The sequence below is a fragment of the Penicillium argentinense genome (genome assembly GCF_028826775.1).
Source record: "Penicillium argentinense strain IBT 30761 chromosome Unknown utg000009l_segment0_segment0, whole genome shotgun sequence".
Classification (NCBI taxonomy): domain Eukaryota; kingdom Fungi; phylum Ascomycota; class Eurotiomycetes; order Eurotiales; family Aspergillaceae; genus Penicillium; species Penicillium argentinense.
Window position 1 is genome coordinate 4,195,303 of NW_026622668.1, and position 20,411 is coordinate 4,215,713.

The 20,411-nt window shown below is 50.7% G+C and overlaps 8 protein-coding genes across 8 annotated transcripts; 3 read left to right on the forward strand and 5 right to left on the reverse strand.

The window, feature by feature from the left end:
- Positions 1-98: 98 nt before the first annotated feature.
- N7532_009137 (oxidoreductase-like domain-containing protein) lies at positions 99-791 on the reverse strand (the record flags this gene model as incomplete). The annotated part of the gene is made up of 1 exon (XM_056621628.1): positions 99-791. The coding sequence occupies one exon, from the start codon at positions 789-791 to the stop codon at positions 99-101; it is 693 nt and encodes a 230-aa protein (XP_056472434.1).
- Positions 792-1,070: 279 nt separating this feature from the next.
- N7532_009138 (uncharacterized protein) lies at positions 1,071-2,977 on the forward strand (the record flags this gene model as incomplete). The annotated part of the gene is made up of 2 exons (XM_056621629.1): positions 1,071-1,734; positions 1,791-2,977. The coding sequence occupies 2 exons, from the start codon at positions 1,071-1,073 to the stop codon at positions 2,975-2,977; spliced, it is 1,851 nt and encodes a 616-aa protein (XP_056472435.1).
- Positions 2,978-5,846: 2,869 nt separating this feature from the next.
- Positions 5,847-7,070, reverse strand: N7532_009139 (60S ribosomal protein eL13; the record flags this gene model as incomplete). Its single annotated transcript, XM_056621630.1, has 5 exons — positions 5,847-6,281; positions 6,357-6,515; positions 6,647-6,693; positions 6,830-6,863; positions 6,993-7,070. Coding segments are annotated over 5 exons (753 nt in total), but the record flags the coding sequence as incomplete, so codon positions are not given.
- Positions 7,071-7,824: 754 nt separating this feature from the next.
- Positions 7,825-9,087, reverse strand: N7532_009140 (uncharacterized protein; the record flags this gene model as incomplete). The annotated part of the gene is made up of 1 exon (XM_056621631.1): positions 7,825-9,087. One exon carries the CDS (start codon positions 9,085-9,087, stop codon positions 7,825-7,827), a length of 1,263 nt encoding a protein of 420 aa, XP_056472437.1.
- Positions 9,088-10,773: 1,686 nt separating this feature from the next.
- Positions 10,774-13,818, forward strand: N7532_009141 (uncharacterized protein; the record flags this gene model as incomplete). The annotated part of the gene is made up of 1 exon (XM_056621632.1): positions 10,774-13,818. One exon carries the CDS (start codon positions 10,774-10,776, stop codon positions 13,816-13,818), a length of 3,045 nt encoding a protein of 1,014 aa, XP_056472438.1.
- A 215-nt stretch (positions 13,819-14,033) lies between these two features.
- Positions 14,034-15,173, reverse strand: N7532_009142 (uncharacterized protein; the record flags this gene model as incomplete). Its single annotated transcript, XM_056621633.1, has 1 exon — positions 14,034-15,173. The coding sequence occupies one exon, from the start codon at positions 15,171-15,173 to the stop codon at positions 14,034-14,036; it is 1,140 nt and encodes a 379-aa protein (XP_056472439.1).
- A 411-nt stretch (positions 15,174-15,584) lies between these two features.
- arp6 (actin family protein) lies at positions 15,585-17,194 on the forward strand (the record flags this gene model as incomplete). The annotated part of the gene is made up of 4 exons (XM_056621634.1): positions 15,585-16,095; positions 16,167-16,872; positions 16,935-16,997; positions 17,056-17,194. The coding sequence occupies 4 exons, from the start codon at positions 15,585-15,587 to the stop codon at positions 17,192-17,194; spliced, it is 1,419 nt and encodes a 472-aa protein (XP_056472440.1).
- Positions 17,195-19,243: 2,049 nt separating this feature from the next.
- N7532_009144 (3-hydroxyacyl-CoA dehydrogenase family protein) lies at positions 19,244-20,359 on the reverse strand (the record flags this gene model as incomplete). The annotated part of the gene is made up of 3 exons (XM_056621635.1): positions 19,244-19,974; positions 20,081-20,180; positions 20,234-20,359. The coding sequence occupies 3 exons, from the start codon at positions 20,357-20,359 to the stop codon at positions 19,244-19,246; spliced, it is 957 nt and encodes a 318-aa protein (XP_056472441.1).
- Positions 20,360-20,411: the final 52 nt, after the last annotated feature.

Consider the following 20,411-nt stretch of genomic DNA (forward strand, 5'->3'; position numbering starts at 1 on the left):
CCCACGTAGTGGCCTCTAATTCAATCCACTGCGTAATATACCAAGCACTCTGAAATCGCCACAAAAACGAAGGCGCCCCTCATATGGAGACAAGAGGATTAGGCAGTTGCCTCTTGTTTATGCTTCACCTTCAACTTCTTCTCCGTCTTCATGAACTCTCGAATGCCAACGGGGATATTTGAGAACAAGTCTTCGCCTTGACTTGGTGCCGGCCAATTTGCTTCACTTCCACCGCCATCATCATCCATGCTGACGCTGGCCGAATTAACTTCGGCTCTGGGTGCCGCACGCATATCTCCTGTACCCTTCTCGGGACCGCCCTTGGCTTTGGCCTTTTCAACTCTTGCAGCCCATTCTTCCATCTCATCTCGGAAACCATCCCAAACACAGTTCACGCAGCCACTCATACAACAATTGTCTGGCTCCTCGGGACGGGGCGGTATAGGAACGCCGTTGATTGTCTTCCATTGTGACACCGGCGGTGCTTCTCCTGGATTATAGCGCGATTGGCGACCAGGACCTGCAAGGCGAGTGCCGAAAACAATTGCCATTTTCTCTTGAGGTGTTTGTGCTTCGGCGATACTTGACGGGGCCGGTTTCTCTTCAGGCTGAGCCTCGGTTGGGCCCCCAGTGCGCGGGCGCTCAAGGTATGGAGACGGTGAATTCAGAATCAAAGAATAGTATCCCGAATGAGGGTACGCCTGGCTGGAATCGGTGGATTTGGCAGGGGCGCCTTGGGCGTGGGCGTGGGCGTGGACATCTTGAGCCGCGGAGTGGTCACGGGCGCCCATGCGCCGAGGGGTGGGGATCAAGGCATATGAACAATATGCGGGGGAAAAGGATCGCAAGCGATGTGAAAAAGGAAGAGAGGAGGCTCTCATCCTCCTGAGCAAGTGCCTGCCCGCCACAAGACACTCCATTATGCGTGCGAAGATGCAAGTTCCTCGGCGCCCGCGAGATTAAGTCATAGGTGCAAACACTGCAAACATCGCTGTTTATGCGCGGACGGCGCGGGTCGAGATCGATCGTCCGAAGTGATGAAATAACGTCAACAAACGCATTGCAACACCATGAATTCGCCCCCCAAGCGCCGTCGCACCGGTGACAGATCCAGTATTGCCGTTGGCGCGTCGCAAAGCCTTGAACCGCCCGAGGAAAGGCGATCTCCGACGCGCTTCTCATTCCAATCGCCAACGAGAGCAAGCCTTGCCAGGTCGCACCCCGATGTCCTCGAACGCGCGCTCAGCAGATCTCCGACTCGACGGTCGACCAGTCGCGGGGCTCAAGATAGTCACCCTGAAAATCCGGCGTCGACAAGTTTTGGAATTCGCGGGCGCAAAGCTCTGCGACCATCTTTGGGCCCCTCCAGTCCATTAAAAGCACCGCGGCTGTCTGTCGGAGCAGCTGAGCCGTTGTCATCACCCAGCCGCCGCGCAAGTGGTATCCAGGCCTTTTCAAAACCACCCCGCAGAATGTCCAAGAGGATCTCTGCATCAGCCTTTACGTTTGGATCCCCGGTACCCACGAAGCCTATAGAACAGGATACCCCCGAGGGTCAACTCGCTCTAGAACTCGGCAGCGTGACACGAGAAACAGACTCTGGACCACTTATGGATACTGGGATGGACGGCGCATTTGATAATGATAACCCTCTTGAGCCAGAGCTCCCTCCTACACCAACACAGCTTGGCCTCGAGAAGGCGCCCGATCGACCAAGGGACATGTTGAGCAGCAGTCCCAGCATGAGACAAGAGAAACGAATGAAAAGGCGCACCGCCGATGCTCGCCAGGGAAGTCCCTTGAGGCCTTCAAGGTTCCGAGCCCCCATTCCGGGGAAGGCTCGGATTACGCCGACGAAGCTGAAGAAGGGATCTCAGCTGCAGCCCTAGAGAAGCAAAGGGCTCGCAGGCAACTCGAAGCGGAACTACGAAATTTAAAGAATGATATTTCGGACTTGGCGAATTGGACCGGGAAAATAGAGTCTGGGGCGGACTTGGAACTAGATAAGAAGGGGCTTCACAAACTTCTTACTATGCTTACTGAGGAATCCACTTACATCAATCGCCCCTTACCACAGAAAGCACCAACACCAATTTCGTCCCTCCTCTCTACGTTGCTTCCATTCTCTACCAATATACCCCGTCCAAAGCCGTCATCGCCTATGCCTACGAACCCATTCGCTCTGAAGGAGTCTTCACAATCGTCGTCATATCTGACAATTTTTGCCCCATTAGCACTCAATGCACACATCACTCGTGCATCGCACACGGACTCTCTCTTGGAAACTCACACATTACAATTTACGGCGCCGCCTCCATTTCCGCGCAGCATATATAATGTCCCCGTCGTTTATGAAACAAATCCCGAGACACAGACCGTTACTTCCGTGTCTGTACCTACAGACAACGAAAGCAAAAAGCGAAAGGTCCCTGAGGCACTTCGTCGATGGATCGATGCCCGACTCGAGAACCCTCTTCTACGCCTTGATGTTGCAACGCTTTGTTGGGGTATCAACCGTTACTGGGAAACATCCGTGACCCGGGCTCAGATATGGGCGCGGGTCGACCAAAAGTACGGCCGGGACTCTTCGACACGCAGAGGCAAAGATCCTACCTCGGGTTCGCAAGACGGAGTCATCACACTTGCAGAAGTTCGACGGTTGGTCCCTCATCTCGAGCGAAGCACAATGGTTGTCCACCCGAAATCCGACACAAAACTGCGAGTACTCTTGTCGAATGTATTGGCGATGGATGATTGGACCGGGGAGCCACAGCTACAACCTGAGCTCAGTGTGTCTGCCTTAAATACCAGTGGTAATTCAAGCAAGAAAATTGATCAAGAGGCGAAGAAGGTGTTTCATGCTTTGTTGCCGCAACCAGGTGCGGGCACCTCGCAAGGTTTGTCGGGGACGATGCATATAGATGCTATTTTGCGGGCAACGGAGGGTGCTCTCAATGCATTGTCGAGTCATAATTAAGGTTTTGTTCTTGAAAGCGTTGGCGCAAGGATCGGCATGTAGCATGGAGTTGTCACTATATACCAGGCGTTTGACCAATTCGATATATTTTCTGTTTCTGGGTTTATTGAACAACAGGAATTTTTTATCACACCTGCGATCGAACAAAGGCATCACGTAGGTGACTGGGTAGATGATCAGATAGCTGAACAACTGGAGAATTGAGGTGGCTGAGCAATCAGCCTGACGGTTATCAAGACCATAGTCGACGGGATATTCGGCGTCGAAACTGGCATCATGTTTGATCAAGGTTCTAGTTCTGTTTTATCTGAGCGAAGCCATACAGGGGTGTGATCTGAGACAAAGGGGGTTTAAAAGCATCAATCTCCATTCAATTCATTCAAGTGGAAGGGAAACCACACGTTGACTGGGTGCAGGTCTTGACAACATCCATGGTTTATCGACCTAAGGAACCAATCTGATTACGGGTATTTACTAGACAATATAGGCGTCGGATCAAAACCTACTGACGCCGAAATAGATAATGTTTGAAATCGGAACTTGGAGTCAGTTACGTCACGAAGTCACAATTCTTTCTCTTTCTTCCCAATATTACAAATATACTCTCTCGATCTACTCGTTCTTACATCGTGTCTGTATCCAAAATCAAAACCCAGTCTCCTGCCTCACGTTCACACATCATCTTTCGCCTTGAAGACTCGAAAATGTCGTGATATGAAAGATGCTCCTCAGGCTGTTTCATACTTCTTGGAAGAAAGTGCCAAAATACCCTGCCATACTTCATTTGGATGAGCGCACCTTACAGAAGATCTAACAACGCATCTCACTAGTCAACTAAGTTTGTCTATTCCTCAGCTGCAAAGAGCTCTTCGGACTATTGTTACGATAGTGAAGCACAAAGATCTTGAATTTCCACGACTCTTGCGTATTAGGAATCGATACTGTGCGTGGACAGTCAGGATGTGCCGCAAACTCAACTCCTTCGAGCGAAGATCGCCGCTGGGCCTACTGTGCAAGGTGCTTGAAAGTTCACCCTTGGAAAGATCGAGGCATTTACTGAGACAATCAGCTCTGGAGAGATCTTGCACATACTACGCTGGTATAGCCGACCTATATCCCTGTATTTCTCCAACAATTCGAGATCGAGACCAGCTTGTCAAGATCCTCAAATCACTCGCGAAGCCAGCCAAAACAAATATGGCCTATTTGGCTATGACTTTGACAATTTAGGACGACCCAACCTCGGCCACGTCTGTTTGTTTAACACTAGGTCTGGCTAGGATGTGCGAGTTACTTTGATTTTATTTATTAAGGAAATTGGCCAGTTATGTGTAGCGGTTCGGCATGCTATAAGTTTCTCTTCCTCTAACGCTCATCTCATCGCCGCCTACCTTTGCTTGTTCTCGTCAGGATCTCATATCTCTCATCCCCAGGGATCAAGCCGCACAAGATCTTCACCTATACCAGACTTCAATTTCTTCAACTAGTCCCTGGGATGCTGGTCTCAAAAGCCTGTCCCATGTGTCCGACATTGGTTGTAGAACACGCTGTGTCTACAGACATGAATTAGGCTGCTTTCTCGGTGGTTCAAAAACTGGGAAGTTGTGAATGGCTTGCAGACCGTCCTTGGCTTGACCAGTGTCGTCTCACCAGAGCATGGTTTTCGCATAATGAACTATACCGGTGAGCTTATCAAAGGATCCGCAGAGAAAGAAGACTATTGCTGAAATACCTTGAAAGGTATCGGTCGCAGAACTTGCGGAAAATGACGCAAGGTTTTCACGGTCAGTGGAAAAGTGATTACTGCCTGGAACAGAAAAATAAGGTTGCCTCAACATCAGCGCGAGCCTCACGAACTGCAGACAAGGGATTCCATGGAGCTGGTACCATCCCGAAGTTTCTTCTTGTAGTGCCTGCAGCGTCGTGTTGATGAAGGAAAAAGGAAACATTATGTGCATTGATGGGACAGCTCATTTATATCTTAGGGCGGAAGACTGACTGAATGATTGCTTGATAAACTAATGAGACTTCATTTCATCCAGTACAGGACATGTCCAAGCTCCAACATTTGGCATCCAGCATAGAGAGTGGCGACAATATATATGTATATGAATTGATGCTGTCACCCTGATATATAATTGAAGCCATTATGCCTATTTAGTTCGCCCACCTCTCCATCTCTCCCATCAGGATCGAACTGTACGGCTTCGACAGACCCTCGTAGAGCCGCAGAACCTTCATGCCCGGTGCTTTGAATATTCGCCTGGCTGATTTCGCCATCGTTTGTTCCTCTGCCTACTGTTTGGCCTATTTCCCCTTGAAACGCACCTGCACTGCACTACAACAAAACGTAGACATACTGTGGGAATCTCAGAAGTATTTTCATTTCATGATGCTACTTCGGACAATGTAGTGGCCATGACATGTTTCCAGTCATTCCTTTCAGCCTATACAATCCCAAATACCTCCCACCCCCAATTGCCCACTAGGATAGATCCATAGCAAAAACCGCAATGCTTTTTTGTGTGTTGCTGACCATGACTCCAAGAGCCAAAATGCCAGAGATGCAACATAAACCGGAACGAATGAGTATCAACACCAACACCAAAAAAGTCGGAACGAAAACGATTTGAGAAAAATTGGGCGGTTTTGCATTTCGAAGGATCTTCCGAGTTTCTTTCTTTTAGAGACAAAAAGGGGGAGTTTTCAAGTTGAGGAGAAAGGGGGAGGGGAGGAGAGAAGAGGGTTTGGTTTCAGTTTGAAAGGAAGAGAAGGAAAGAGACACCACGCCATGCCACAGTACACTCATCCTCGATCCGAAAAACCGACCCGATCATCATCATCAGCACGAGCAGAAAAATTAACACATTTATTTCTTGGCATTGGCCTCCTCCTCAGCCTTGGCCTTGGCGCGAGCCTCACGCTTGCCGCGGTGGCGGGCCTCAGCGCGGGCATCACGAAGGCGGCGGTAAGCAGCCTCCTCACCCTTGGGGAGAGAGTCGCGCTTGACGTCGGTGACAGCGTCCTCAACGGCGGGGTTGGTGATAGGGAAGGTAGCACCAACGCGAGTAGCGATACCCTCACGCTTGCCGTCGGCAAGAGCGGCCTTGATGGCGTTGACGTCCTCGGCGGAGGAGTCGAGCTTCTTGAACTGACCGCTCTTGCGGGGGAAGAGAATCAGGCGGGCCTTGTAGTCCTTGAGACGGGCAACGTTGGCGACCAGAGACTCCTTGGAGTAGTTGGTGCGGCGGTGGTCAACGGAGATACCGACGGTGGAAGCGAGCTTCTTGGGGATGCCAGCCTCCTATAAAACAGAAAGAAAAAGAGTAAGCTTCTGATTTCCTCAAATCATTCGTTTCCAAATGCGTGGTCGATTTACCTTCAGCTCAGCCAGGGTGAAACCACGGCCGGCACGGACACGGCGGTTGTACTTGACGGTGGGGCATCGCACAACGGGACGCAGCTTGTCGACCGGACGGGGAGCAACGGCAGCAGCCTTGGCGAGACGGTTCTCACGACGACGGTGCTTACGGCCGGGCTAATCGAAGATTCATGTTAGTTGGTCCAGTCTCAACAAAAATTTTCCCCCTCCAGATTGTCGGACGTCGATTCGGTCGGCGAGACAGGTTTTCTGATTTGAGGAAAGAGGGGTTTTCGAATATGTCGTACCTGGTCGAAGTGCACGCGAACACGCTTCTGCCAATCCTTGCGGAAGTCTATTGAAAAGTTGTTAGCCATCTTCAATTCCATGCCAGATTCAAGGTCGTAATTCCAACAAAATCACTCATGTCGAGATTTTCATTTGAGACGACAAGGCGCAAAGCGTTGGTTTCGCTTGTCGGGTTCACTCACGGTTCTTCTGGATTTGGTTGTTGTGCTTGATCGCCTATATGTCCAACGAAAGTTCCATCAGCCTTCAATGTTCCAAAGCACATGTTTCGCGACGAGATTTCTCCAACGAGCGTATTTTGTTGTCCAATTCTTCTTCGCAGTTCAGGGTTCGAGGGGTACGCACCATGGTGACGGATGGGGATCGAGCCGGGTGGTGGTCGTCGGAGGGTTGCTGGTCAAATCTCCCTTCAAGCGGCAGAAACTGAAGTGCCTATTTTTCGTGTGGCCGTCGTCCGGCGCTCACCGCTTCGCTTAGCGAGCCCTAACTAATCCCGATTGAGAGCATCTGCCAGTGTGTTTACTCAGCAGGCCCGGACTTCCAAATGGGGACTAGCCTTCCGTGGAAACTATAGGCGAGCATCCACCTGGAAATCCATCTCGTGCGCACTGCCAGGGATTGACGATGGAAGCCTGCAGTTGGTTATGGCTTGACTTCAACTGATAATAATAATAAACAAATACAGTAGCAGTATGGGATCGAAGTTGTTCTCAAATCATGGGTTTTGATTCTATTCCTATTGTACAACCATGCAGGGTGATTTCTGAGCATACTCCTGCTCTCAAGCCCTATTTGCCTGAGGGCTCCTCGGCTGCATCTGGCCGACCTGTGCGTGAACAAGTCGTTCAGATGCAGCCTCCAAGCCCTGTCATCGCATCGAACGAAAAGAACCCGATTTTTAACGCCATTTCCAGGTGAATTGTAGCCATGGACTGTTACCAGGACCTTGCAATAAACAAAAAGGGGCGAAACCATAAACATAGAGGAAAAACAAAACAAACTTCAGTCGCTTCCCAAAAAAAAACATATGCCGTAAAGAATTCATGAATCGTAACGGTTCCATCGAGGGAAGACCAGTCGTAACAAGTGCAAGCCAGCAGGCAATGATCAGCATTAGGTCATGAATCGTATTCAGTGGAAGACACAAGCGTCAGGTTCGTGCAGGAAGTGGGGTTTCTTAGGTTTGAATACCTAGACCCACTCCGGCATTCGTCCTGGATCTCTTTGCTGACCCGTTCTGGTCAGAGCCAGCCTTGCGCTTTTTCGATTGGACACGCTCCACGCCTGGTTTCTGCACTTGGCCGAACAGCTTGGTCTGGAGAAGAGTGCTGGTCTTCGGGGCCGTGGAGCGCATGTTCGACTGCCGAGTAGTCAGGGCCTCGTCCTCAGATTCCGGGCCGGACAGCGAAACAGTGCTGTCGCTATCGTACTGCTGGTCCCGCGAGCCCTGTCCGGGCGTCGTGTATTGACTTCCCTGTCGAACAGAGCGCTGTTGTTGCGGGGTCACCGGGACTGACGATGGGGCACCATAAGAGCTGTGGGGTTCGTGCAGACGGTTGGTGAATTTGTCCGCAAAGAGAAGAGCCGCCAGACCGTCGGTAGCCTGTCCACGGCAGATTGTCTGCATCTCATTTTGCATTCCAGGTGAAAGACAGCCGTAATTGTAAATTTGGGTGAAATGGCTCCGGTTCTCTTCAATACGACGTTTCAGCATGTCGTTCTGCTCAGTCAACTCCACTGATCTAGCGGTGGCATCGTCGAAGGCTCTCTTGGCGTTCCGAAGTCGGCGATCAAGAAGAACGTTGACATTCTCAAGCTCTTGTGATCGCTGAATCGCAGCGAAGTAGTCATCTGCAGAAACCTGGGACGGCTTGGGAGTGAGGGGCTCAGCGGGGCGCGAGCGGCTGCGGTATTCAGCGCTCTGGAGGATCTCAACTTCGCGCTTGGCGAGTTGGTGTTCGACCTCAGCACGCTTCACAGCTTCATTACTAGCAAACGAGACCAGGCTATTTTGCAACTTGAAGTGCAGTGCGGACATGCGAGCCTCTTGGGCTACGGCGAGAAGATCCTTCGCGATCGACCGCAGTTGAGTCTCATTGGCATTGTCGATGTCCTCGGCGGAAGGCAAGTTCTCTGAAGCGCCGTAGGCGTCGCACAAGGATTTGTCCAAATCAACTGGAGTGATCAGCGAAGGGCTGATGGAGCGAGAATGAGAGCGACGCAGAGGAGCGCCAGGAATTTGCGTGGAGGGCGGCGGGGTCATGTCAGATGACGAAAGAGGTGGCGGAGACATGAACTTCTTGCCTGAGTGGGAGGATCGTTCTTTGATGATAGGACCACTCAGATCTGGTGACGGAGAGAGAGTCGCTCGGCGAGCTGGGGTTGCCGGGGCAAGAATCTCGGCAGGAGCAGCGAGGGAACTTTGGGTGTTTTGAGACATGGCCGTTGATGTCGAAATGAGGTTGTGGTCGAAGACTAGGGGGCCAACCGTGGGGAACTAGATCCTCGCACTGGTATCATGGGTTAGTTATCGCCTATCGATAGAGAGTGGAGGAGAATAATGGAGCCATTGAAAGGCGGTCGGGCGCATACCGGAGATGAAAGGTGGGGGAATGAGCACAGCTGGACTGCGCGTACGGATTCAAGGGTGTGACAAGAGTGAAGGGAGCGGTTTGTTGATCTGTGAAGGGATATGAAGGGGAGAAAGACATGGACGTCGAGGGGAGTTGATATCGTGGAGGAGGGGGCTGGGAGGCTGGAAACGGCGAGTGCGAAATGCGGCTGGGGACCCAGCGGTGCTGCCCGGCCTCAGCCAACCATGTGACTTTGTCGCCAATCACATACTCCCAAATGGTGTCCACGTTCCCCGATGCGGCTAGACTGCCGATCACGGGACGCTCAGGGCAAGTAAATAGCCGCGAACGAACAAGTTGGGGCGGGTTGGGCTGGCAACCGATAAGCTACATGATTTCATCGGATCGATCAGGTTTCAGCTGGGAGGGCCATTTGTTTCATGATCGGAGCGGAAGAGACAGCTTGGGATATAACGACAACAAAGCAGCAGAACAAGCGTTGTACACGCGGCGGTGGAACATTGGCCGAACATACCAGAGAAGCGATTTTTTTGCATCGCTGGAATGCTCGATACTAGATATAGCGATGATTGCCGGTGCAGCCGGTGACAGGTTTCTTGCCGGAAATGCTATTTGACAGCCACCGAGAATGATTCGACAATGCAACATATCATTAACCTTGTTCCTCGGTGCCACAATGCCTACGAGCAGGTGGCCCGTGATCGGGAGTCTATACTCAACTGGGCTAAATCATTGAGCTTCAGGTAGGACGCAAGGTGCAGCTTGCCTAGGAGGCTGAAATCAATGAATAAGTGGTGATCCCATTTACCATCAGATTTCATCCAAGTGTCGAATTTTGTTCGATCAGTACTATCTACGAATATTTATTTATTTGGTCGTTTAGAGTTGAGATAACAGGCTTTCGGATGAGTTTAACTCAACCATCACATATGGGCATGTGCGACTCAATTATCACACGGCTAGATAATACTAAGTAAGTTTCCAGTCTCAGTAGCCCATGAATCTCTTTCAGCACTGAGATATGTGGGTGCCACACGCACAGTGCCCTGTTCTTCCAAAGCCCCAGCGTAGCTCAGACTGCAGCCACACAGGCTTTAAAAAATAATAATAATAATAATAATAATAATAATTATTATTATTAAAAAACTCTTCTCCAATAGCGATTTGGATAATGCTAAGCTAGGGCGTGGATTTATTGAGCTGCTGGAGAGCTGTGGAGGGTCTGGTTGCTTGACGTACTGAGTAACCTCCTCTCGCGGTATACTTAGTTGGTGCCTGAGGCGGCGATCGCGGGATAAATGTAAACAATCCGATCTCCAATCACTTCGCTTCGAACACATCGGGCATCTCCAGGGGTTTAGCCTTTGTGCTGTCATGAAGGTAGACCTGCCACTTTTCCCTCCGACCTCCTTTGCGATTGCTTCCCCACCTTTTGACATTCTTTGTCCTGCACGGACACTGCCTGGTTTTCCTGACGTGTGGCCGTTCGCGCGCCCTGGTCCAATCTCCGGATCACACTCAGATACACCAACATGGACAGCCAGTCCAAAGCAGTCACTCGTCCATCGAGCAGTATTCCGCGACCGGTTTCGAGATTGCCCTTGCCGACCACCTCCGCCTCGAAAACAATCCGCTCCTCACCTTCGCGCGATAGATTGCAAGCCGATCCTGGCTTGGATCATAGTCGCCTACGTCGCCCCTCCTACGAGTCTCTGCTGAAGAAGCCTGCTCCACGCTATTCATCCCCATCGAAGCCACTCGGTGGAACTCCCAAAATATACAATGAGACGACAAGTGGCGCGGACGACCTCGAATCGCCCGAGGACGCGAGCTTGGTGGGGGATGAAGAGGGTCAAGAGGCCCGCGGTCGTGTGAGACAGATTCGACCATCGCTGTCGGACCGGACCATCGAAACCATGTCGAATATCCCCCCATCACCGGCATCTGTCAAGCGACAGTCAGGTTTCTTCAATGGAGCTAGCCCGATACGATCTCCCTCTCGCACACCGTCGAACGTGTCAAGCTATTCCCGATCACCATCGCAATCATCTTCTGGCCAGACCAATAGCAATGAATTTTTATCGCAGCCAGTATCCAAGATTCGTCTACCCTCCCGAAACCGTATGTCTGTCGCTGCATCTACGGCTCTCCTAGCCCAAAAGACTTCCGACACGAGCGAAAGCACCTCAAATATGAAATTGCCATCGGCAAGACACAGCGTTGCTCAGGGAAGTGGCAATACCGAGACCAGCACACCCCTCAAAAAAGCATCGATGGACAAACTCAACAACAAACTGCCTGCGAAACCATCACTTGCACGACCGTCCCCGGGTAAACCAGCCCCGAAGCTCGTAAAGACAGACATGGGGCCACCGGAGCGCCCGCTGAGCATTCGCAAGACAAGAAAGCCCCAAACGGATTCCCCTTCGGCAATGAGATCCCCGTCTACTGCTTCTCGTTATGTGTCTGCTGCATCGAGTTTTCAGGATGACCTGACACCAGACCAACAATTAGAGAACGAAACCAGAAAAGCCTCCAAGTCCTCGAGCGCTTTGCGCGAAAGCATTGCCAAAGCCAAAGCAGCTCGAAAGGCAGCGGCAAAGTTGGACGAAAGCAAGGAAAAGGCCGCACCACAGGTCCACCCCGCTGATTCATGCGGTAGTGTTGATGTGGAAGACCCATTCAACCAGCTGCCCAGGGGATCTAATATCGCAGTGCTAAAGAAACGTGTGGAGGGCGCTCGTATGTCGGGTACACTGAACATCGCCGCGCTTTCATTAACCGAGATCCCCAAAGAAGTCAACGATATGTACGAGTTCGACCCCGATGCGACCAATTGGTTCGAAAATGTAGACCTGGTCAAATTCATTGCAGCAGATAACGAGTTGTCCGAGGTGTCTGATGCCACCTTCCCTGATGTGAACCCAGAGCATGTCGATCTGGACCGGGATGAACGAGGGCCCCAATTTGGAGGTCTAGAGGTATTGGATCTTCACGGCAATATGCTAAAGAGCCTACCAATGGGCCTTAGGCAATTGCATCAATTGCGGAGCCTTAATCTATCAAACAATTCCCTTAGCATGGAAAACATCCAAGTTATCTTCGAAATCCCCTCGTTGGTGGATTTGAAACTGGCAAACAATCAGTTGACAGGATCATTAACAGGGGATGTGAGCCGACTTCCACAGCTGGAGTCTCTCGACCTCCATGCCAATGCGCTGACCGCATTGCCCGACGAACTCGTCGAGTTAACCTGTCTCAAAATCTTGGACGTCGGTGAAAATCAACTAAAATCTTTGCCATTTGAAGCACTCGGCAAAGTTACTCTGCGAACACTTAATGCGCCCAAAAACGCGTTGACCGGTACTCTTATCCCGGCGTCTGTGGCCTGCCTTGAGCATTTGCAAACATTGAATGTTGCGAGCAATGCGATTGAGATTTTCGCGGAAAATGATGCCCTTGTCTTGCCAGAACTTCAGAGTCTCTTCATCGGCATCAACCGCATCAAACAGCTACCTTCCATATCGTCGTGGAAGTCGCTAGCAGTTCTTTCTGCAGAGGATAACCGTATCACGGACCTTCCAGAAGGACTGGTGGAGCTCAAAAGCCTCAAGAATGTTGATTTCACTGGAAATAATATTGCTCGTCTGGATGAAAAGATTGGCTTTATGGAAAACTTGTCGATATTCCGTATTGCCAACAACCCACTTCGCGAACGCAAGCTGCTGAGCATGACCTCGGACGAAATTCTTCTGGACATGCGCAACAGATGTGAACCGGACCCCCAAGACACCGACGATGAAGGATCGGTGGCAACCCAGTTCACTCTTGCTCCGGAAACACCGGCGCTAGAAAGCGGCTGGCAAGTGAAGTCTGGGGGTGTCCTTGACAGATCTTATTCGGATTTGACGGAGTTGGAAACGGAAAAGTTGGAGCTTATCAACACGCAAGACGTCCGTTGTCTTTACCTGCAACATAATGAGTTGCCTCAATTTCCCGTGCCAGGACTTGGAATGCTTGCGAAGGGTCTGATTGAGCTGGACCTATCTTACAATCCCTTGAATAGTTTCAATCTCGTCTCATCAGCTCTTGAGCTCCCGAAACTCCAGATTCTCAACCTGAGTGCTACAAGTCTGACATCCATGGATTCTCTCCTGGCCAACCTTCAAGCTCCGTTGCTCAACCTCCTCGACGTTTCCAACAACCGCATCACCGGGCCTCTGCCGCACATTCGCAAGACTTACCCCGAGCTCAAGACCTTTATGATTTCTGACAACCGAATTTCCAGTCTTGAATTTGAGGCTGTGCAGGGGCTGCAGTCGCTCGATATTGGCAACAATGATATCGATTATCTCCCGCCGAAGATTGGTCTGCTAAGCGTGGAACGGTCTCCTCGTAATTGGGGCACTGGATCTGCCCTGAGACGATTCGAGGTTGCGGGTAACCGGTTCCGCGTTCCTCGTTGGCAGGTTGTCGCCAAGGGGACTGATGCAGTGTTGCAGTTCTTGAAGGAGCATATTCCTGCTCAAGACATGCCCGAATGGGAGCAGGATGATGTAAATGCTGAAGAGTTCTAGAATTAGCCGATTGCCGGTGACGAGTTTGGAAGACGTGAGACTTGCATTCTGCTGTGTATAATATCTTTCTTCTTTAACTGTATATACTATATGAATATTGAGTGCATACGGTAGGCTCTTCGAATATTTTCTTTTTTGAAGATAATTTTTCCAGTGTTATATGAGGGTATCTATATCTATGCACAGCTTCTCATTCCACGAGCCCATTCATTACTTTATTCAGCGTTGATGGACTTGCTAACTTCGTCCATGACCTTGAGCCACGTCTTCGACCAGACAGTAAACTTATCCTCAGCAGGCTGCTTGTCACTGGCCTCCACTGTCTTCCAAGGCGCCGATACAGAAGTTACAGCCTGAGTGGCATTCTTCTGGATCTTCTTCAAGAATCCGGTTGACCTACTCACATCATTCTCATACAAAGCCCCAGCAACCTCATCAATTTGATCCGGTATTTCTCCTAGGTGAAGTAATAGAGACTCCAACTTCGCAACACTTGTAGTCGCAAACAAAGGAGCCTCGCCAGCATTCTTGAGTCGGTTGTTGATAATGGCCGGGTAAATCTGTGCAATAGGCTTCAGGAGGCGCAGAGTAGTTTTCTTCTGCTCCTGCAGCTTGGCCGTATTTTCCTCATCGTCGGAAACGTCATCGTCATCACTGTCATCATCACCAGGCTTGCTTTCATTACCCATCAAATCATCAAAGAAGTCATCACCGTCTTCCTCCGGATCCCACTCCTCAATCTCCTCCACGGCATCCCGAATAAGATCCCGCCACTGCTCAACCCGGAACATAACGAAGCCAACCACACCCTTATTCGCAACTGCGGTCAAATTGTCGCAAGCATCCCATACACGACCAGCTGCAACAGTGATCGCATCCTTTTCAGACTGAGATGGTGGCTCATCTGCTCCTTTGCTCTCTGAATTATCTTTTGGGGTCTGGTCGCCTTTCTCTGGCAGGCTATTCACCAGCCGCACTAGCGCCGAGAATTCCGACAAGGTATTTCGTGAAAGCACAAGGACCTCGGAGTGATATGCTTTTGTGTATTCGCCCGGTGTAACGAGAAGGGCTGCGGTGATCAAGGAAGGCAGGACGGAGTCGTTCACGGCGCGGAGGACGGTGCTAACGGCGGAATGGGTGAAGGGCGCTGTAATGGCCAACAGCGATAGTTTGGTTACCTGCGCCCTAAGAGCTGCGGACGAAGCTGCTAGGAGGGGAAGCGGCTTTGCATCTTTAGAGGAGTCCTCGGTGGTGGTTGTGGCCGAGTCGACAGTGGAAGATGTGGAGAGAGTGCCTTGGAATTGGTCGAGGAGGGCGAGAGTGGAGGAAATGAGGGTTGAGAATTGAGTCGACATTTTCGGCGTGCTGTAGTAGGTATGCGTGCCACTGATGGGCGGGGGTACTGAGGACTGAGGTGGGAGGAAGAGGAATCTGCGGCTGTATGGACTTTTTTTTTTATCGCGGGGCTGTTTTCTAGGGCTGCGGGGCCGCTCGGGGTTAGTCGCGACATGATTATTTCAAGTTACTTTAAGTTATATTGCTGTCTATATCGTATAGTTGGATTAAATTATGGTTCAATTGTACTCCAACTCCTCTGTCTTAATTGTCTCTCAAAAGACTGATTACTGAAACGATCCGTCCATAGTTAAGTATGTCGTTTTTTCAGCCTGAGGCATCATATCTCAGGCAAACGCAACAAACAGCCGCCGTTGAAGCTGGAGCTTCTGCGCAACTGCCAACATTATTCCTTGCAACCACCAGCGATAATGGGAACGTCGAAAGCCCGCGCATCGACCGCGGCTGCGAAAGCAGCAAAGCCTGCTCAGGCTCCAGAAGCACCCTCCCAAAACCTCCCCGACAAGACCTTCATCATCGACAATGGTGCGTACACAATGAAAGCAGGCTACGCGGCGGACTCCGCGGAAGAATCCCTGTCTGCTTGCACCTCGATCCCGAACTGCCTCGTCAAGACTCGCGATGGCAGCATTGTGGTCGGGCCACAGCTTGCAACGAATGTCAGCGATTGGAACGAGGCGATGTTCCGCCGTCCAGTGGAGAAGGGCTATCTCGTGAATTGGGAAGCGGAACGGGAAATCTGGGAACAATGTTTCTTCGAGGAAAAGGCAACGGCGCGGAACAGGAATATTCGAATCGCTTCTCCGGAAGAAACGACGTTGATTCTGACTGAGGCTCCGAATGCCATGCCTGCTCTACAGCGCAATACCGACGAGATGGTGATGGAGGAATGGGGGTTTGGAGGATATTTGAGGTGTTTGGGTGAGTAATACAAGGATATAAAATCTCCTATCCGAATGTGATGATAATGCTGACATGAGGCTATTGCGCAGGACCGACGCTGAACGCCTGGAACGAAGTCAACACTTTATTCGGAGACCCACTAGCTCGAAAGCCCGGCGCGGACATTTTGCCTACCGATTGTCTTCTCATTGTTGATTCCGGCTACTCGCATACGACGGTTACCCCGGTATACAGAGGTGTTGCGATCCAGCGCGCGATTCGCCGTCTCGATATCGGTGGTAAACTCCTGACAAACTATCTCAAGGAGGTCGTGTCAATGAGACAATACAACATGGTGGATGAGACATATATCATGAACGAGGTGAAGGAGGCCGTCTGCTTCGTGAGCAATGACTTTAGTGCGGACATGGAGCGAACCTACAAGGGAAATGTGAAGCGCCAAGCACCCTCGGACGACAGTGTGGTGGTAGACTACGTGCTTCCCGATCCAAACGCGAAACGAAAGGGCTTCATGCGACCTTATGATCCACTCCTGGAAGCGAAAAAGAAAAAGGGAGCTCTCTCTGGTTTGAGTGCTGAAACTCTGTCCGAGGATGTTCTTGTCTTGGGCAATGAGCGCTTTACAGTACCCGAGCTTCTATTCAACCCTGGCGATATCGGTATGAAAGAGGCAGGAGTGCCAGAAATGATCATGCAAAGTTTGTCGGTTCTTCCGCCTGGGCTGCATGCTGCCTTCCTGGCAAATGTGCTTGTTGTGGGCGGCACTTCTTTAATCCCCGGCTTTATGGAGAGACTGTACGTTTCCCTTTACAACCAACAGATGTGGATCGCGGAAATGCTGACTTTTGTTTTTGAAGGGAAACCGAGCTACGCCAAATTGCATCTGCCGATTGTGTTGTGAGAGTGCGACGGGCCGAGGAGTAAGTGATATTCTCTTTCAATCTACTTTTTGGGCATTCAAAATATTAACGAGAATAGCCCAGTTCGTTCTACTTGGATGGGTGGATCGTGCCTTGCCCATAGCCGCGAAGAGTTGAGCAAGGTTGCCATTTCCCGGCAGGAATATCAAGAGTACGGGTCTGGATGGGCGTGCCGCAAATTTGCCGGTATTGCCTAAGCAATGATTTGGTACCAATGCCGGCCGAATCGGTTTTTTTTGGGGAGTTCTGGAGTCTTCTTCATTTCAAGTAGACAACTTGAATGTATAAATGATACCCTTTGTTTTGATGATTGCGTTTGGCCAAAACCGTCCTGTGCTGCGTGGTACGCAGTTTGGGTTGCAAGAGCCCAGAATTCAATGTCGTTCTAGTAAACAGCAGAAATTGGAGCTACTAGTATGTACAGAAAATGATGTAACACTGAGTCGTTCTCAAAGTCGATGTTCATACCGCGCCGAGCCGTTGTTGGTAGTGCCTGGATGAGTACCGTGGATAGGGTTGGGCTGTGTCCAAACTGGGTATTCGTTTTACAAGCATGGTATTAGAATTTCCGACGCCCAGATTGGAAATAACAACACCGCAACAGACCTGCTGTAATGATTTGGCTTCGTACCAAGCAAAAGGAAAGACAATGCACCTATCACATATGTAGCCTTTGTGTCATTGTTGGTCGTACCTTGCTGTTGCATCCTGCAGCAGTGATCTTCCACACTCGCATTCAACAACTTTACTGGCTAAGGCTAAAGAAAGGCAGGTAAATTCCGGCGAGAGCCGCTTGGAAGAATAAGAGTCAGCGCTCCTTACCCAGCCAAGTCTTATCATCCCCGACGGAGAAATGAAGATTATTGACAAAATGGCAGAAGCGTTAGTGACAGCGTCCTCGACGATTCGTGGGCTCTCAGACAGCCTTTTCCAAGCAATACATCGTCCGCGGCGACTTTCAGATGACAGTCAGAGCCCAGAGCCGTCGCAGCGACAATCGATTGATTCCAACTTCTCGAGCTGGAGCGAGTATCTAACGGATTCAGAGATCCTCGATCAACTCACAAACGAAGAAGCCAACGAACGGATAACTATGTCTTCTCGGCCTGAAACGAATCTTTGTCGCGATGCACCGGCACATATACTAGACGAGAAAAAGACTGGGCTCTATGAAATGCTGAAAAACATCTTCAAGAATGCATTTATCAGTAAAGAGTCTGTTTCCACCAATGTTACCAAGTCTTACCAATTGATATTGACACTTTCAGTACCAGGAAATGCGTTGGGTGCTATGAAGAGGTTCGATCTAAGAATATAGTCGTTGCACCTTGCGAGCACCAATATTGCCATTCGTGTTTACGCATGATGGCCTTGACGTCCCTGGGGAGCCTGTACATGCTTCCAGTTCAGTGCTGTGGAAAAGGCATACCCAAAAAGCTACTCGCCCCGACGCTGAGCACGATGGAGAAGCGACTCTACGCATATCGATTGGAAGAACAAGCAGTCCCTCCAGAGCAGCGGTGGTATTGTCCCCGTGCGAAGTGTCGACGGTGGATTCGACCAAAATACCTGAAGCCATCATCCAAGTACCAGAGATGCCCTGGATGCCGGTCCTTGATATGCTCCTTGTGTCGAGATCTGGTCCATGGGAATATTGAATGCCCCGAAGGACCTGGAATGGGAGGGTTGATGAAACTCGCTCGGCGCCATCACTGGCAGAGGTGTTATCGGTGCCATGCTATGGTTTCAAAGAGTGGCGGATGCTCACATGTAAGATGCCTATGCGGCGCGGAGTTTTGGTAAGTTAACTTCCCATTTCGAAGATGGGACGGTGACTTACATGTGTTCTTCTTCGAAGCTATAACTGTGGCAATCCATATGCAGGTTGTCTTTGCCGAGGAGGCAACCCCGTTTTCAATGGCATGGGTGCTGCTGGTGGGAATGAAGGGAATGATTATCAAGAGGCTCTTCTTCTTGATGCCTACGAACAAGCTCAGAGGGCAGCAGAAACCGTGGATGTAGAAGTGAGGGAGACCAATTCAAACTTCTGAATTATGGGTTTCACCTAGCCAATGGATGAATCTATTGAACAGATCTTTCAGGCTGAGACTGTCGTGCGGTCGAATCACACCAAGAATGGTTATACATTGATTGGGACCACGTAGGATGATAGGATACAAAAGGTATATATCGCAAAGAATAAATAATGATTTTTGCTCATCAACATCATACTGGCCGGAAGGCTATCAGTAGTCGTAGAAGCCCTTGCCAGTCTTCTTGCCCATCCAGCCAGCATCCACCATGCGGCGCAGAAGGCCGGCAGGTCTATACTTGCTGTCACCAGTCTCCTGGTGCAGAACATTCATGATAGCCAGGCATGTATCGAGACCAATGAAGTCCGCCAGCGTCAGAGGACCCATGGGGACATTGGTACCAGTCTTCATGATGTTGTCAATGTCTTCACGGCCACCAACGCCAGTCTCGAGACAAATCACAGCCTCGTTGATGTACGGCATCAGGATGCGATTAGCAAGGAAACCAGGCGAGTCAGCGGAGACGGAAGCCACCTTGCCCATGCGTTGCACAAAGGCAATCGCCGTGTCCATTGTCTCCTGGGAGGTCTGCAGACCGCGAATGATCTCGACACCCTTCTGAACGGGGACGGGGTTCATGAAGTGGGTCGAAATGACTCGGGACGGAGCCTGCAGATCCGTTGGGTCAGTGGTCGTGGCAGCCGCGATCTTGGTGATGGAGATGGACGATGTGTTGGTGGCCAGGATGGCATGTTTGGGCGCAATCTGGGCGAGGTTGGTGAAGATCTTCTGCTTGAGGTCGACAATCTCGGGGACAGCTTCAATCACAAAATCTACGGAGGAGAGGTCGTCCATCTTGGTGCTGGGCGTAAGGAGGCCACGAGCAGCATCGGCGGCCTCTCGGGTAATACGCTCCTTCGAGACATCCTTGTCAAGAAGCTTGTCTATAACCCAGTAGGCCAGCATTAGTTGTCAGGTTCTTTAAGTCTGCACTACCCCAACAACGGTCCAAGTCTAGACTATGCGGGCGGCGGGACTGGAGTGAATTACCGGCGAACTTGAGGCCCTTGTCCAATGATGCCTGGGAGTTGTCGATCAAAGTCACAGGAACTTTGGCCTTTTGTGCAGCAACCAGAGCAATTCCAAGACCCTAGAATAGCCTGTTAGAACCCCTGAATCTCCCTATGCGACAATGCGACTGACCATTTGACCGGCACCGATCACACCGAGGGACTTAACCTCGGCAGCGCTGGCGGCGGCGGTAGAGCTGAAGCCGCGGGCCCCTGCCAGGCCATTGCGACAGACGGAACGAAGAGAGGAGGCGAACATGGCTGCGGACGGACTTGAAGGATGGACAAGAGACAAGAAAGGACAATCAGGA